This window comes from Chiloscyllium punctatum, chromosome 9, assembly GCF_047496795.1.
Source record: "Chiloscyllium punctatum isolate Juve2018m chromosome 9, sChiPun1.3, whole genome shotgun sequence".
Taxonomy (NCBI): Eukaryota; Metazoa; Chordata; class Chondrichthyes; order Orectolobiformes; family Hemiscylliidae; genus Chiloscyllium; species Chiloscyllium punctatum.
In genome coordinates, this window is record NC_092747.1 from 69,957,649 (window position 1) to 69,972,549 (window position 14,901).

Below are 14,901 nucleotides of genomic sequence, written 5' to 3' on the forward strand. Positions count from 1 at the left end.
GGAGAATTGGTTGATTATTCAGGACTGAGATGGGGAGCAGTATCTGCATTAGGAGATTGTGAATATTGGAATTCTCTACCCCAGATAATAGCGGACGCTCTACTTTTGACTGTACTTATGGCTGAAAGAGATTGATTTTTGGTCTCTCAGGGAATTTTGTAATGGATGCACACAGTATCCTTGCCTTGCTTCACTTTCTTTTCCTTTTTTGTGCCTTGCCCTCCACTCCAGACATAGCTTCCAAGGTCAAATTACTTTTGTCTTGCCTTGCATTTAGTGCAGGCACAAAGGCAGGATGCTTATCATGGTTGCAGCAGTCCTCAGTCATGTTAACAGAGACAACATTCAGTCACAGGGGTCTGGCACAGTCAGTCAAGGGCAGCCTCCAATATCAGTCCAGAGGCTTACAGATAGTCAGTCAATGACTTGAGATAGTTAGGGTCAGATCTTCTCCTCACGGGTAGTGAGGAGCTGAACATTGATGGACTATGGTCTGTCTTGGCTCTTTCTGTTCAATTGTTGGCTGTTGTCTCCTGAAATGAGAGTAAAGAAGGGAATTAGTGAGATGAAAGTGGATGGCACTTGTCATTGTTGATGCTTGTGGAGAAGATGTCCATTGATGAAAGAGAAAGGGATACAGGATCAGCAGCAAATCTACAAGGTTCCGATAGAACTTTTCACAATACTATAAAGAGAAGCTCAGCTCAAACAATTGTGGATTGATTTTGCAGGCCTTCCATGGAAAGGGCACCCTGTACTGTGAAGGTTGAATTATCACATTACAATCTATCCCTTTAGTTCCTGACCATGATGGTGCGAACTGTGAATGTTGATCATGTCCTGCTTCCTTAAGTAGGGTGACAAATATTACAAGTTGTTACTAATTTCCTCTAGGATACTCATCCAGGAAGACGTAAGAGTATTGATCCATTGGCTTAAGCAAAGGGAAGATAGTAAAAAAAAGAACGAGCAAGTTGGAACTCCATTCACAACTTTCCGATCTCACTCACTGCAATATCCTGAACAATACCCAACATGCTGCCTCTTCTCTCAATGGTATGATATTTCTTTAGAAGTGGATCAATATTTATAGGACCTTGACAAACTTAAATACTATTGACAGTGAATGTCTCAGAAGCCAGAGTGAGGTCTGGAGAAGTCTGCATCGACTTTTGCAGAAAGCACTCTTGAATATAGGAATAGTTGGGAAAGAATCTGACTGTCTCCACATAGCTGTTTATGAAAATATTGTTTGAATAACTTTTACTTACTATTCATTTGTATAAAATGTATTAATGTTCTTTACTTTGCCTTGTGCATCATGCTTGTCTGGTAAGCACTAACTCAGCTTTGCAGTTGTTTGATGGTGAATATGAGGACATGATTATTTTGAAATCATTTGGTGTACATGCAATGAGTGGATGGTTGCTTAATTTTGTCAAAACATTTTGTAGAGGGACAAGGGATCTATGAATTATTTTGGTCCAATATAAAATCATCTAGAGGAACTAAATTGTTAACTATTAGGATGTGCCTGACATTCCAAGAAGCAATGCAAGAAGGTCTTCATCTTTGTCTTCCTCCTCCTTGTCCTCTTTTTTCTTCTAGTGAAATCTTATCTGATGATGCATTCTGAGCAGTTTGATTCACCTCAATCTCTAGTTCATATGCACTGACCTTCAGAATATAACACATAACAATTAGTCTAGACAGCCTGCTGGCAAGTGCTTAAGGGCAACTCCATGTCTTTTCAGATAGTAGAAGAGTTCCTTCAGCATGCTGAGACACACCTGTTTGCCATCTAGCTGAGACTGTAATAGTTGTGAAATGCATTTTTCAGATTCCCTATGAGCAAGGTTTGAAGTTGATATTCTTTGTTGCCCAGCAGCTCACATTTAATATTGGTTGCAGGTATGAACATGTTGGATATTTTGGCCTGTCTGCATGTAAAAACATTATGGTAATTCCTGGGATAATGTCATAGGTCTGCATACACCTTTTCTGATGGATAGAATGAACTAAATGTTGAAGAAGTAAAGTATCGTTCAGTAGATGAATTCTTCTGGTGCCTGAGGTTCCTGTCAACCAAAGAAGGCAATCAATTCTGGCGGGATATCAGGTTCTTGGGAGGTGGAGTGAATAGGGAAATGTCAGAGGCCTAGGTTAGTCACGAGAGGCTGGTAGAGTTCGAGAGTAGCTCTAGTCATGATGGTCAAAGGCTGCTGGAGGTCTTGGGTAAAAGCCATTAGTGGTGGTGAGATATTTGTGATCATGAAGGCTCCTTTGGCAGGTACTTAGATTGAGGAGTTAGGTATACAAGGACTTAATATCTGAATCCATCAAGTTTCATTGAGGAAGGTCACAGCCTCAATACTAAAAGCTCCAAATCGTTTTTTTGAATCAGGTAGGTCATCCACTCAACATCTGTCTTCAGTTCAATCTAAAAATGGGCATGGTTGAGTCAGAAAACAGATTCCTGACACTTTGCACTCACTGTCGCCCTCTTCCACCCTCTCCAACCAAACTTACTCATTTTATTCAGTTAAAACTCAGCCCAAGGATTATGTCCAGACATACAGAAAGGTCATCAATCTGGTATAAAGATAAATTACTGACTGCTTCCAAAAAGTCTCATAACTATGAATTGCCAAACATTGACAGCTCTGGAACCCATATTCTAGCATATCTAATATCTTCAATGAGTTTCTTCCTTCATCTTGGATGTGAGGTAATTGGAGATTAGTGAACAAAATAGTTCTTTTTATTATGTAGCACAAAAAAAAAGCAGTATCCAAGTTCATTTTTTAAAGTTTTATCTTGTTATGATGATTTAATAACGTATAGATAGAAAGTGTCTATCACCTCAGGCAACAACAAATGACAAATGATCAACAGACATCACATTACACAACCTGACAGCTTTTGAATCAGAATTCAGATTTGGGTTGTGAATGTATTTGAATTATTTCCCTCAAGGTTAATATTAGGTTACTTTATTCCCCTTAACTTCTTAAAAAAGTACAGAAACTATCATAAAAATGAAAGAAGAGTTGGACATTTGAAAATAGTTAATTTTATTATTTGATATAAAATAGTAGCTAAACAATAGCACCTAGAAAGAATAGAATCTACTGCCTACCTTGGTGAACCCATCCACTGGCTGGAAAGCCAAGTAGGGACATTTCCAACTCCCCTTCCTGATCTGGTTTAACAGCAATCTGGCACACTCATGCACTTGGTTTATGCTGGGGTCTTCACCGTGGTCACGGAGAATTTCCCATGGGCACGAGCTGCTGGCTAGTCAGATGCCAGTAGATTTCCAGTACAGGGAGTGCCACCTGCCACTGCTGTTCTACAGGAGGCCCATGCAGTAGGGCCATCGTTGAGTGAAAGTGGCTTTGTTGGTGTCAGTTGGGACCCCTCTGGAGGGGGAAAACATGATTCATGTTTACTTTAAAGACAGTCAGTCCTTTTGTGCCAGTTCCTGTCAATAGCACGGACTACCCAAATAGAAGGGATCCCCTTCAACCATGCTGCATGTTTACTAACCAAATCATACCAGTGATAAGGTCTTTAGTGACCAATTAAGGATTTCAATTGGCTTCAGGGCAGGAAGGCTGTCAAATATCCTTTCCCCTTTCAAATAATCAGAGGGAATCAGAATTGTGTATAGTTAGATATATCTATAGGTATATCAGGAATAAAAGAATGACTAGTGTAAGATTAAGGCCAATCAAAGATAGTAATGGAAAGTTGTGTGTGGAATCTGATGACATTGGGGAAGCACTTAATGAAAACCTTTTGTCAGCATTCACATGGAAAAGGGCAATGTTAGTAGAATACAGAGATACAGGCTACCAGATTAGATGGGATTGACGTTGACAAAGAGGTCTTGGCCATATTGGAAGATCTGAAAATAGACTGGACTGGATGGGATTTATCCTTGGATTATCTGGGAAACCACGGAGGAGATTGCAGAGCCTTTCGCATTGATCTTTATGTCATCTTTGTCGACAGGAGTAGTGGCGGAAGACTGGAGGATAGCAAATGTTGTTCTCTTGTTTAAGCAGGGGAGTCAGGACAACCTTGGTAATTATAGGCCAATGAGCCTTACTTCAGTTGTGGGTAAGTTCTTGGAAAATGTTATAAGAGATAGGATTTATAATCATCTGGAAAGGAATAATTTGGTTAGGGATCGTCAACACGGTTTTGTGAAGGTTAGGTCGTGTCTCATTAACCTTCGAGAAGGTGACAAAACAGGTGGATGAAGTTAAAGTGGGTGATGTGGTGTATATGGACTTCAGTAAGGTGTTTGATAAGGTTCCACACGGTAGGCTATTGCACAAAATACAGAGTTTTGGAATTGAAGGTGATTTAGCGGTATGGATCAGAAATTGGCTCGCTGAAAGAAGACAGAGGGTGGTGGTTGATGGGAAATGTTCATCCTGGAGCTAAGTTACCAGTGGTGTTCTGCAAGGATCTGTTTTGGGGCCCATTGCTGTTTGTCATTTTTATAAATGATCTGGATGTGGGCGTAGAAAGATGGGTTAGCAAATTTGCAGATGACACTAAGGTAGGCAGAGTTGTGGATAATGCTGAAGGATGTCGTAGGTTACAAAGGGACATAGATAAGATGCAGACCTGGGCTGAGAGTGGCAAATGAAGTTTAATGTGGAAAAGTGTGAGGTAGTTCACTTCGGAAAAAGTAACAGGAATGCAGAGTACTCGGCTACTGGTAAAATTCTTGGCAGTGTAGATGAACAGAGACATCTTGATGACCTGGTGCATAAATCTCTGAAAGTTGTCAGCCAGGTTGATAGGGCTGTTATGAAGGCATATGGTGTGTTGGCATTTATTGGTGGGGGATTGAGTTTCGGAGCCACGATGTTATGGTTCAGTTGTACCAGACATTGGTAAGGCCGCACCTGGAGTATTGCGTGCAATTCTGGTCACTGCATTATAGGAAGGATGTGGAAGTTTTGGAAAGGGTTCAGAGGAGGTATACTAGGATGTGGCCTGGTATGGAAGGAAAGGCTGAGGGAACTGAGACTATTTTCATTGGAGAGAATAAGTTTAAGAGGTGACCTAATCGAGATGTATAAGATGGGCGGCACGGTGGCACAGTGGTTAGCACTGCTGCCTCACAGCGCCAGAGACCTGGGTTCAATTCCTGCCTCAGGCGACTGACTGTGTGGAGTTTGCACATTCTCCCCGTGTCTGCGTGGGTTTCCTCCGGTGCTCCGGTTTCCTCCCACAGTCCAAAGATGTGCAGGTCAGGTGAATTGGCCATGCTAAATTGCCCGTAGTGTTAGGTAAGGGGTAAATGTAGGGGTATGGGTGGATTGCGCTTCGGCGGGGTGGTGTGGACTTGTTGGGCCGAAGGGCCTGTTTCCACACTGTAAGTAATCTAATAATCAGCGAGTTACATAGGGTGGACAGTGAGAGCCTTTTTCCTTGGATGGTGAAGGCTAACACAAGGGGACATAGCTTTAAATTGAGGTATGATAGATTTAGGACAAATATTAGGGGTTGTTTCTTCACTCAGAGAGTAATAAGGGTGTGGAATGGTCTGCCTGCAACAGTAGCAGACTCGCTAATATTAAGGGCATTTAAATGGGCATTGGACGTAAATATGGATAATAATGAAACGGTATAAGTTAGATGGGCTTCAGATTATTTTCACAGGTTGGAGCAACATCAAGGGCCGAAGGGACTGTAATGTGCTGCAATGTTCTATGTTTCTATGCAGTGACAGGGTCTTTATCTGTATCTTTCAGCAACTGGGGGAGCATGAAACTCTTTCCATAATTTTAATTCATTTCAGAAAAAAAAATCACAATTTGAAAACCATTGATACTTCAGAGTTTTGTTTTATTGGATAGTTAAGGGTCCGACAGTGGAATTACTTAGAACCTACCTCACAGAATCATTCAATGCCTATGCCTCCCCCAGTCTACGTAACACACCTCCCACTCACTCTGCTCTCAATTGCTATATTTCATTCTCCCTTATGTATTTATCAAGTTAGTCCTGAAATATATCCTTCCATCAGCTCTAACCAATCTGCCAGGTCTCCTGCTCATATTCATGGCTCCTTCCAAGTACACTTCCTAATTTTAAAAGCGGGCATCTTCCTCCTGTCCTGGGGTAAAACTATGTAGAAGGTGGCCTTTCCAGGATTTCTTCCTATTGTTGCTGAAGTCACAGAGATCAACATACAGTTGTCATACTGTTCCCTGCCACTGTCCTGGTCAACTAGAAATCCTTCCTTTGATATTTCATCTTACCAACCTTTACTGTATAAATATTCAGAAAATACAAAAGAGAACTATTATTGTCATCCCAGAATTGAAAGGTACCAATTTTCACTCCTTGGAGGTGGTGAGAAGGTAATAATTGTAAAAGTGGCCTAGCAGAGATACTCATCTCCTTCTCACCACTTCAGCACTTAAGTGCTGAGCAAGAAGGTTCATTCAGTAACCTTTTTAATAACCAGAAGTACTTTTACTCATAACTGAAGAGCTTTCCTCCTACCATCAAATCACCTGTGTGCTTTTCATTTTTTATCTGTCACCAGTAAAATCGGATGTTGTGAAACTTGAAGGGGTTCAGAAAATACTTACAAGGATGGTGCCAGGGTTAGGGGGTTTGAGCTATAGGGAGAGGCTGAATAGGCTAGGGCTGTTTTCCCTGGTGTTTTGCAGGCTGAGGGGTGACCGTATAAAGGTTTATAAAACTTGAAGGACATGGATAGGGTAAATAGACAAGGTTTTCTCCCCGGGGTGAGGAAGCCCAAACAAGAAAGCATAGCTTTAGAGTGAGAGGGGAAAGATTTAAAAGGGACCTAAAAGGCAACTTTTTCACGCAGAGGATGATACGTGTATGAAATGTGCTGCCATTTAAAAGGCATCTGATTAGGTCTATGAGTAGGAAGGGTATAAAGGGCTATGGGCCAAATGCTGGCAAATGGGACTGGATTTATTTAGGATATCTGGTTGGCATGGATGAGTTGGACTGAAAGGATTGTTTCCATGCTGTATAACTCTGTGACTCTATGACCTGTGTTTCCAATTCATTAATTTATGTGCATTGCACAACAAGGGCAATGCAGACCACCAAAAGTGAGAAAGGGAGGTGGCTAAATCAAAATGGAGTTGGAAGGGGAGATAACGCACTCTGTCCTTTGCAGTGCCCAGCTTTCTCAAAAAGCATTAACAGTATTGGTGGACTCTGCATACTCCGTCTCCAAGGTTCCCTCTGCACATTCAGGTCCTTCTCAACTCAGCAGCAATTATTGCCTTTAAATGGTGAATTAGCAATCAACTCGTTACCAACCAGGTCACCTGTCTTCTCAGGAGGCGAGCAAATTGCTGATTTCTGGACTGTGAAATCAGGGTGACCTGCCTGCTGGATAGTGGGTACTTCCATTTATTCCAATTGAGGGCATATCCCCATTAAAAGCCATCCTGCTTTGAACACCCGATCGTTCTCTCTGCATGACTCCTATCTCACAGCACTCAGAAGAAAAAGACCTACCTTCTTGCTGTTAGCTCCCTGAACATTAAACCTCCAGTGATGACCCAGAAGTGCCCACCAGAGACCTTGTTTCTATGTTTGGATTCAGCCCTGAGAGTTGTGATTTGCCAAGAAGCTCAGCAGGTAGCTCTTAACTACCTGATTGGAACTCAATTTGGAAAACTTGCTCATTGGTGGCTGGGTAGCTGTGTGCCATTCCTCATTGAACATAACATCCCCCATACTCGAACATTGGTGAAATCAATCTTGGCCAAAGTGTCATGGCAAAGCCTGCTTTGATGGCAAAAAGATTCCTGAACTTCTAATGGCCTCCTCACTGCTTCTGTTTAAGGTTCTAGATCTGTTTAGATAAAACTCCACACACATAGGCTTGGCTCCCAGATTAGCAAACTTTTCTCTATAATACAGAAAAAAAAGCCACGTTTAAAACATTGAAAGAAATTTCTGAGTGCTCTTCCAATAGTGTTATCTGTAATGGTGCTGCAAAGAAACTTCACACTGCTGTGTGCTCCCTTCAGATCAGAACCTGACCTTGATATCACCGACAGATGGCACAGTCTGGAAGGGCTGAATGGCTTAATCCTGCACTTTAGTTCAATGTTGCTATGACTTGAGTTGAACTGACAGTCTTCTATTGCTAAGAGGCAGCCCTAGTACTGGGACAATCTTGCTAGTTTAGATTTGATCTAGATCTTTATACCTGTAGCTGTGAACTCACTTGACATTAAAACTATTGATTAAGTTTGAAAATGTCATAATAGCATGAATGATGCAATGAAAACTTTATATAGAACAGTCAAGCCAATATGTTGACAACTCAATAGTCTGAGTGCTATAGGGGAAGTAAGAGACTGGAAGGCTACTTTGACAGTAATTGCATTTGAAATAAATGTCTTAAGATTGACATTAATTGAATTTAAACAGCTAGGAAATAAACTAGTGTTACAATCATAAATCATATGAATTTTGTATAGGACATTTAATAGTCGGCAAAGGTGAGAAAAAAGCAGATATTGGCAGCTGAGAAAATTCCCTGGAAACATTTAAATTAATTAAAAGCAGATAAAATCTATGATTTAGTCTGTCAATTGCTGCAAGTTTTATTTAATTTTAAATGAAGGACACATCCAGTTATCAGTGCCGGATGCTTAGAGTCTCATCCCAAGGGCCTGTGATGCTTAAATTTATTAGTAGCTAATTTGATTCTGCTAAGTTAAGGAGTTTCAGTTATACATTCTGACTGAGGAGTGCAGTCACTGAAATTGTGCTGTATTGTCTGTTAGTTGATTTTCAATAACTGCCAGGTCCCATAACTTCAGATCAGGGACTTGCATAGTACTAGCTGTTGGTGCCATATGCACTATTGTTCAAAAAGTTTAGATTGGAAGTCATGCATTGTATATTATTAGACATTCAGTAGCCAGGCAACAAATTCAATTTAGTTTGAATTTAACATAGACAGAGTTTAACTGTCTATGCATTATGAAAACACTGTTCCTTTGGCTTGGTGATAGAATTCTTCCAGTCTAACTCAAGGAGGAGCAGAATCCAACCCCCATTCCACACTGAGTGAAAGACTAAAATATGACATCTAGCAGGGTACTTGTGCTTTGAATAAATAGCAATTGACTCAATAGAATTAGCCCTGCTACTGAGTCAATAGGATTGGCTTTGAACTCAATGCGTTCCTCTCTAATGTACATAAAGGAAAGGCATAGCTCTTTCACCTTGTTTTGTAGCCCAATTAGGAGAAGATATGAGGATAAAAATTGAGGAAGACATCTGGAAACCACCTCAATATCTCTTTCTTATGAAAGGATTCATGTTTCTCCTGCGTAAGCCAAATGTTAGGAATCTTGTTGCAACCATGCAGGGCCTTGGTGAGACTAAACTGTGAGTATTATGTGCAGCTTTGGTCTCTTTACCTGAGGAAAGATGTTCTGACTATAGAGAGAGTGCAAAAAATGTTTACCAGACTCACTCTTGGGGTGACATGACTGACGAATGAAAAGATCAGTCAAGGATCAGTCAAGAATGCATTCACTGGAGTTTAGAAGAATGAGCAGGAATCTCATAGAAACATATAAAGTTTTAACAGGACTAGATATCGTAAACACAGGAAAGATGTGGAGCCCAGGGAGTCCAGTAACAGGGATCACAGTCGAAGGAAATGGGGTAGGTCATTTAGGACTGAGTTGATGAGAATTTCATTCACCCAGAGAATGGTGAGCCTGAGAATTCTCTGCAACAGAAAGATGAAACACTGATTCAAAAAAGTAATTAGATATATTTCGTTGGACTAAATGGATCATTAGGATATTGGAAGAAAGCGAGAACAGAGTACTGACTTGGATGATCAGCTGTGATTGAAGGGTTGAATTGCTTACTCTAGATGCTATTTTCTGTGATTTTACATTTTTATCTGTCTTAAGGCAGTATGTAATATATGGATAAGAATGTAGGATTTTCCACGCAAGACATGGTTTCATGGCAATACTTTATAACTATTTCAAATCAAGTTTAGCATGACAGTGGAGACTGGAATTATGCAATCTTATTTCACAAATTATGGAGCTGTTTTATACATAATTGAGTTACCTGAATGTGCAGCAAATTGGAGTCACATGCTTTCAGTTTGACTTTGAACCATCTGGACAGAATTAATTTATCCAGCATCTAGAAGGATCCTAAATTTGCATTAATCCCACCCTAACTCTCAGCACTTGGCATTTAGCAACACAGAACTGCCTATAATTCACTTTGATTGATACTGAATGAGCAAACTCAATAAGATTGGCTGAGGAAATAGAAGTATTAAACTGGAGCAGTAATCTATTTTGAGGTTCGAGTTGAAGCACTATGAATCTACCTTTCTCATTTGTAATAATTTCATCACTTAATAAATATTCAACTTGCATCTCCCAATTATAATAAAGCATAATATAGAATGATCTTTACACCAAACATGACATTGCAATTTATTCGACTGAAGTTATCGCTGTGGCTTTAGAAACATTAGAAAATTCATTTTGTTCTATTTGTTAGTAATAGTGGCTCACATTCATTGTGTTTCTGTCTTGTTGGTTAACCATCTGTCAATCAACAATATAGGAAACTAGTAGCAAGGTGATATAAGAGAAATGTCAATAACTGAAACAGATACTGAGTTTAGTCAGCAGCAGCAATACGCTTTCTTATTGTGAGGAGAAAATCAGAAGGATGCAGTTAAGTTTAGAGAGAAACTACCTTCAGGTAATCACAAAAATAATCAGAAGAAAACATCCTGTGAAGTTTACCTGCCTCTAAGTCAAATTGTACATTTGACTTCGACATTAACCTGCTTTTCTGATGAGAATTGTTTTGCAAAAATTGAATGGCCCCTTTGTTGGATAAACAGATCAGGGATCAGTGCTATTATAGTGTGCAAGCTGCAATGATGACTGGCACCCTAAGTAAGCAGCTTTGTAGCTTTCATATCAGGTGAATACATTGGAAAGAGAAGCCAAATCATAACAGGCCCTGAATTCTTTTATATATTTCACCTAAATATTGGAAACCATACTTTGCTGACCACAAACTCCTGTCAACCACTCTACTCCAACACTACAACTTCTCAGCAATTTTGACTGAAAGAGTGCAGTAAAGCCAAAGAGTTAGTCTCACCAAAGCCTCATGCTTCTGAGATCAGTGTGGTTTTGTGCTCATTTTAGTCTTTCAGGCATCAGGTTAAAATTAGACTACTGATGTTTCATGGATTCATACATTACAGAAAAGGCATTTTGACCCAATCATGTCTGCATCAACTGAAGATACTCTAAATTTACATTAGTGTCACTTTCCTGCATATTGACCATAAGTTTGAATATTATAATATTGATGTGCTTGTCCATATTCTTTTTAAAAGTTGTCATGTTTTCCACCCCAATTACCTTCCAGCACATTTCAGACTTCTAATACCAATGAGTGAAATGTCTTCCTCAAATCCCCTCTAAACCTCCTGTCCTTCAATTTAAAATTATACCCTTGGCTAACTTTCTTCCTGTTTGTCCTACGTAGTGTTTGTGGCAGTCCTATATGTCTTGAATACATCGTACAGGTTCTGGCTTGAGGTGTTTTTATCAGCGGTTTATATTGGAGACATTTTGGCAGTACCTGTTTTCTTAAACATTCATGCAGGAAGTACAGTTGTTCGCTGGTGGAACTCTCTCGGATGGCATTCCTTTCCCATCTTCGGGCCAGTTGTAGCATGTTGCGCCCACAGGTTTTCGCAAGGTTTGTGAAGGTTTGTAGCTCAGGTTGAGGTTTAGGGTGTAGGTCCTATATGACGTATTCAAGAAGAATGGATACTCAAAAAACACAGTGTGCAGACTCCTCAATAACAAACCACAACAAGCAGACAAAACACAGCCAGAAACCCTAACCACCTTACCATATATCAAAGAAGTTTCAGAAATGACAGCCAGACTACTGAGACCCCTCAGAATCCTAGTAGCACACAAACCCACCAACACTCTCAAACAAAAACTAACAAACTTAAAAGACCCAGTACATCCCATGGACAAAACCAACGTCATCTACAAAATTCCATGCAAGGACTGCCACAAACACTACATAGGACAAACAGGAAGAAAGTTAGCCACCAGGATACACGAACACCAGCTAGCTAAAAAAGACACGACCCCGTCTCCCTCATAGCCCTACTCATGGATGAAAAAAAAAACACCATTTCGACTGGGACAACACATCTATCCTGGGACAGGCTAAGCAAAGACATGCCAGAGAATTCCTAGAGGCCTGGCACTTCAACCACAATGCCATAAACAAGCACATAGATCTAGATGCCATCTATCAACCCATCAGAAAATGAACAGGAAATGACATCACCACAAACCCCAGGAACCCCATCCAGGAGAAAGATATAAAGAGAAAGCAGGAGACAACAGCTTCGCTTCACTTGGAGGTCGCCACTGATGATGTTACCTATCCAGGTAATGAAACGTCTGGATATCAAACCTACAGCTCAGCGAGCAAACCTATACCCTCCATTCCAGTGTTAACTAGGGGGAAGCAGTGACATAATGATAATGTCACTGAACCAGTAATCGAGTATCTCAGGCTAATGTTCTGGGGACTTCGGCTCAAATCCCAATGACAGTTGATGAAATTTGAATTCAAGTTAAAAATATCTGGAATTATAAGTTAGTCATGTTGATTCTCATTGAGACTCATCCGATTCCTGTAGGGAAGTAAATCTGCTATTTTTACTTAGTCTGACTCTGCACCCATCGCAATATGGTTGACTCTGAAATGCCCTCTGAGGTGGCCTAGCAAACCATTCAATTCAAGGCCAATAAATTCTTTCTTAGCCAGTGATGCCAATACTCATGTACAAATTTAAATACCTGTGCTAGTTCATCAGCTAGTTTTTCCAATTGAGATGTATAAACTTCAGCAGCTAGTTTTTCCAACTGAGATGTATAAACTGTCACCCCAGTGGGTAGGAGTTGCTGAGCTGGAAAAGGGATTTGTGCTTACTCATCATAGTTTCTGGTGAATTATCCTGAGATAATTAATGGAGACTAGAAAACCCAGAGTGGAATAACCACAGTAATTAGTAACAGGCATTGCAAGACCTCCAGGAACATATTACTTTTTGGAAAGACTTGCCAATAAAAGTCAAATCAAAATATTAGCTGAGTTGGTTGTTGATGAATAGTTATGATACTTAGTTAGCTACTTAGAGGTTTTGAATTCAAATCCTACTTTGTCAAAATGTGAAGATGAATTGAAGAAATCTACGAATTTGTGGTCTAGCACCATGAAAGTTCTCAGACTACTGGAAAAGCCAAATGGTTCTCTGGTATCCTTCAGTGAAGTAATACAGTACCCTCATCCCATTTGGCCTTGGCGATTCCAGTACCCCAACATGCCCTTGTTAATATCACCAACATAACAAAGAAAAGATGTGGTCAGCTATTAGATTTTTTTAAAGTGATTAAATCAATGTACATATCAATAGCGTGTCATTTTTTGTAATCTTAGCAAAGGTAAGCTCTGACCTTTCCTGAGTTAATTAGTCCCTGTAAGACAACTTTGAAAAAGTACTAGAACTGTAAGTATAGCAGTGACAATTCAGATATCACCTCAGCAGCTCACCTTTCAAAACACACTTTGAATTACAAGAGGCTTACAAATGAGATTGTTGACATTTTTCTTTGTCAGTTGCGTGTATAATACATATTGAAACAAAGTTTCTAAAGAAAGTCACCGAAAAATAAACACATAAGTTGTCCTGTTTAATATGCTTCCTGCCCTTGAAAGTGTGTTTGGAGCAGGGTCGAAGTATTTAATTGGGCAGGAACGCACAGGGTGAAGAACCCACTGCCTCTGCCTGTATTATGTTGGGGTGACAAAGCTGTTGGACAGCTTTCCCATAAGGCCACTAATTGGTGTTCAACCAGTGGAGGGTGGTGAGTTGCCACAGGTCTGGGAAGGTAAAAACAATGACTGCAGATACTGGAAACCAGATTCTGGATTAGTGGTGCTGGAAGAGCACAGCATTTCAGGCAGCATCCAAGTAGTTTTGAAATCGACGTTTCGGGCAAAAGCCCTTCATCAGGTCTGGGAAGCCTAGCAAGAGCTTACCCTTGTTCATATTGCCCATTCTGGCTGAATTCTCTGCTAGTTACTAAATCCTAGAAGTGTTCAATGTGGGTCAGTTAAATGGCTGATGGACGCTTAATTCTGGAGGCAAGATGGGATTCCAATAGTTCTATAGTTGATGGGCAAGATCACCATCACAACATTAAATTAGGCTCTCTATTTCTTTTTGCCTGATATGGTATACACAGATTTTTTTCATAATACCACACAACTGTGCAACTGCTTGGGAAAGCTTACTAGTAGTCAAGGTGTTGGCACTCAAAAAGGTAAATGTTAACTTTCCCCACAGGGTCGTAACATCATTGTTGTGGATCAGCTGTTGATCCATTACCAAATTTGCCTGTCTTCTTGTCCATTACATCAGGAGAAAGGAAAAGCAGGGAGCTTGTATCTTAAAGGCGAATCACAATGCTGAACTACTGTAGAGTGAGGAAAGAAATCTATCCCAAAGCGTACTATGAATGGCATAATTTAAGTAAGTCTAACCTCAGAGATTAATTTCCTGCAGTTGGGAACTTCCAACTGTTAGAACAATCGTTTGTAACCTTATCTGGACGCAAATGGAAAGAGTCGCCTCGAACCAGTGAGTGGCTCGTGTTCCCGAGATTCGACAAACCAGCTAGCCAGTCATTGGGTATTCAACAATAACATTTCAAAGCTACCTGGTTGCTCTATCAGATTGCAGTCCATCACACAGAGCTC

The 14,901-nt window shown here is 40.3% G+C and overlaps 1 protein-coding gene across 9 annotated transcripts in view; it reads right to left on the bottom strand.

The window, feature by feature from the left end:
• grm5b (glutamate receptor, metabotropic 5b) overlaps nucleotides 1–14,901 on the bottom strand; it is a 573,540-nt gene that overhangs the window by 20,085 nt on the left and 538,554 nt on the right. Inside the window, exon 9 of one of the 9 annotated variants that reach the window (XM_072577767.1) lies at nucleotides 11,689–11,853. The exons of the other annotated variants lie outside the window; for them this stretch is intronic. Coding sequence (XP_072433868.1) covers nucleotides 11,697–11,853 — 157 coding nt within the window. The 3' untranslated portion in view covers nucleotides 11,689–11,696. The remainder of the gene's footprint in view (nucleotides 1–11,688; nucleotides 11,854–14,901) is intronic. 9 annotated transcript variants of the gene reach the window in all.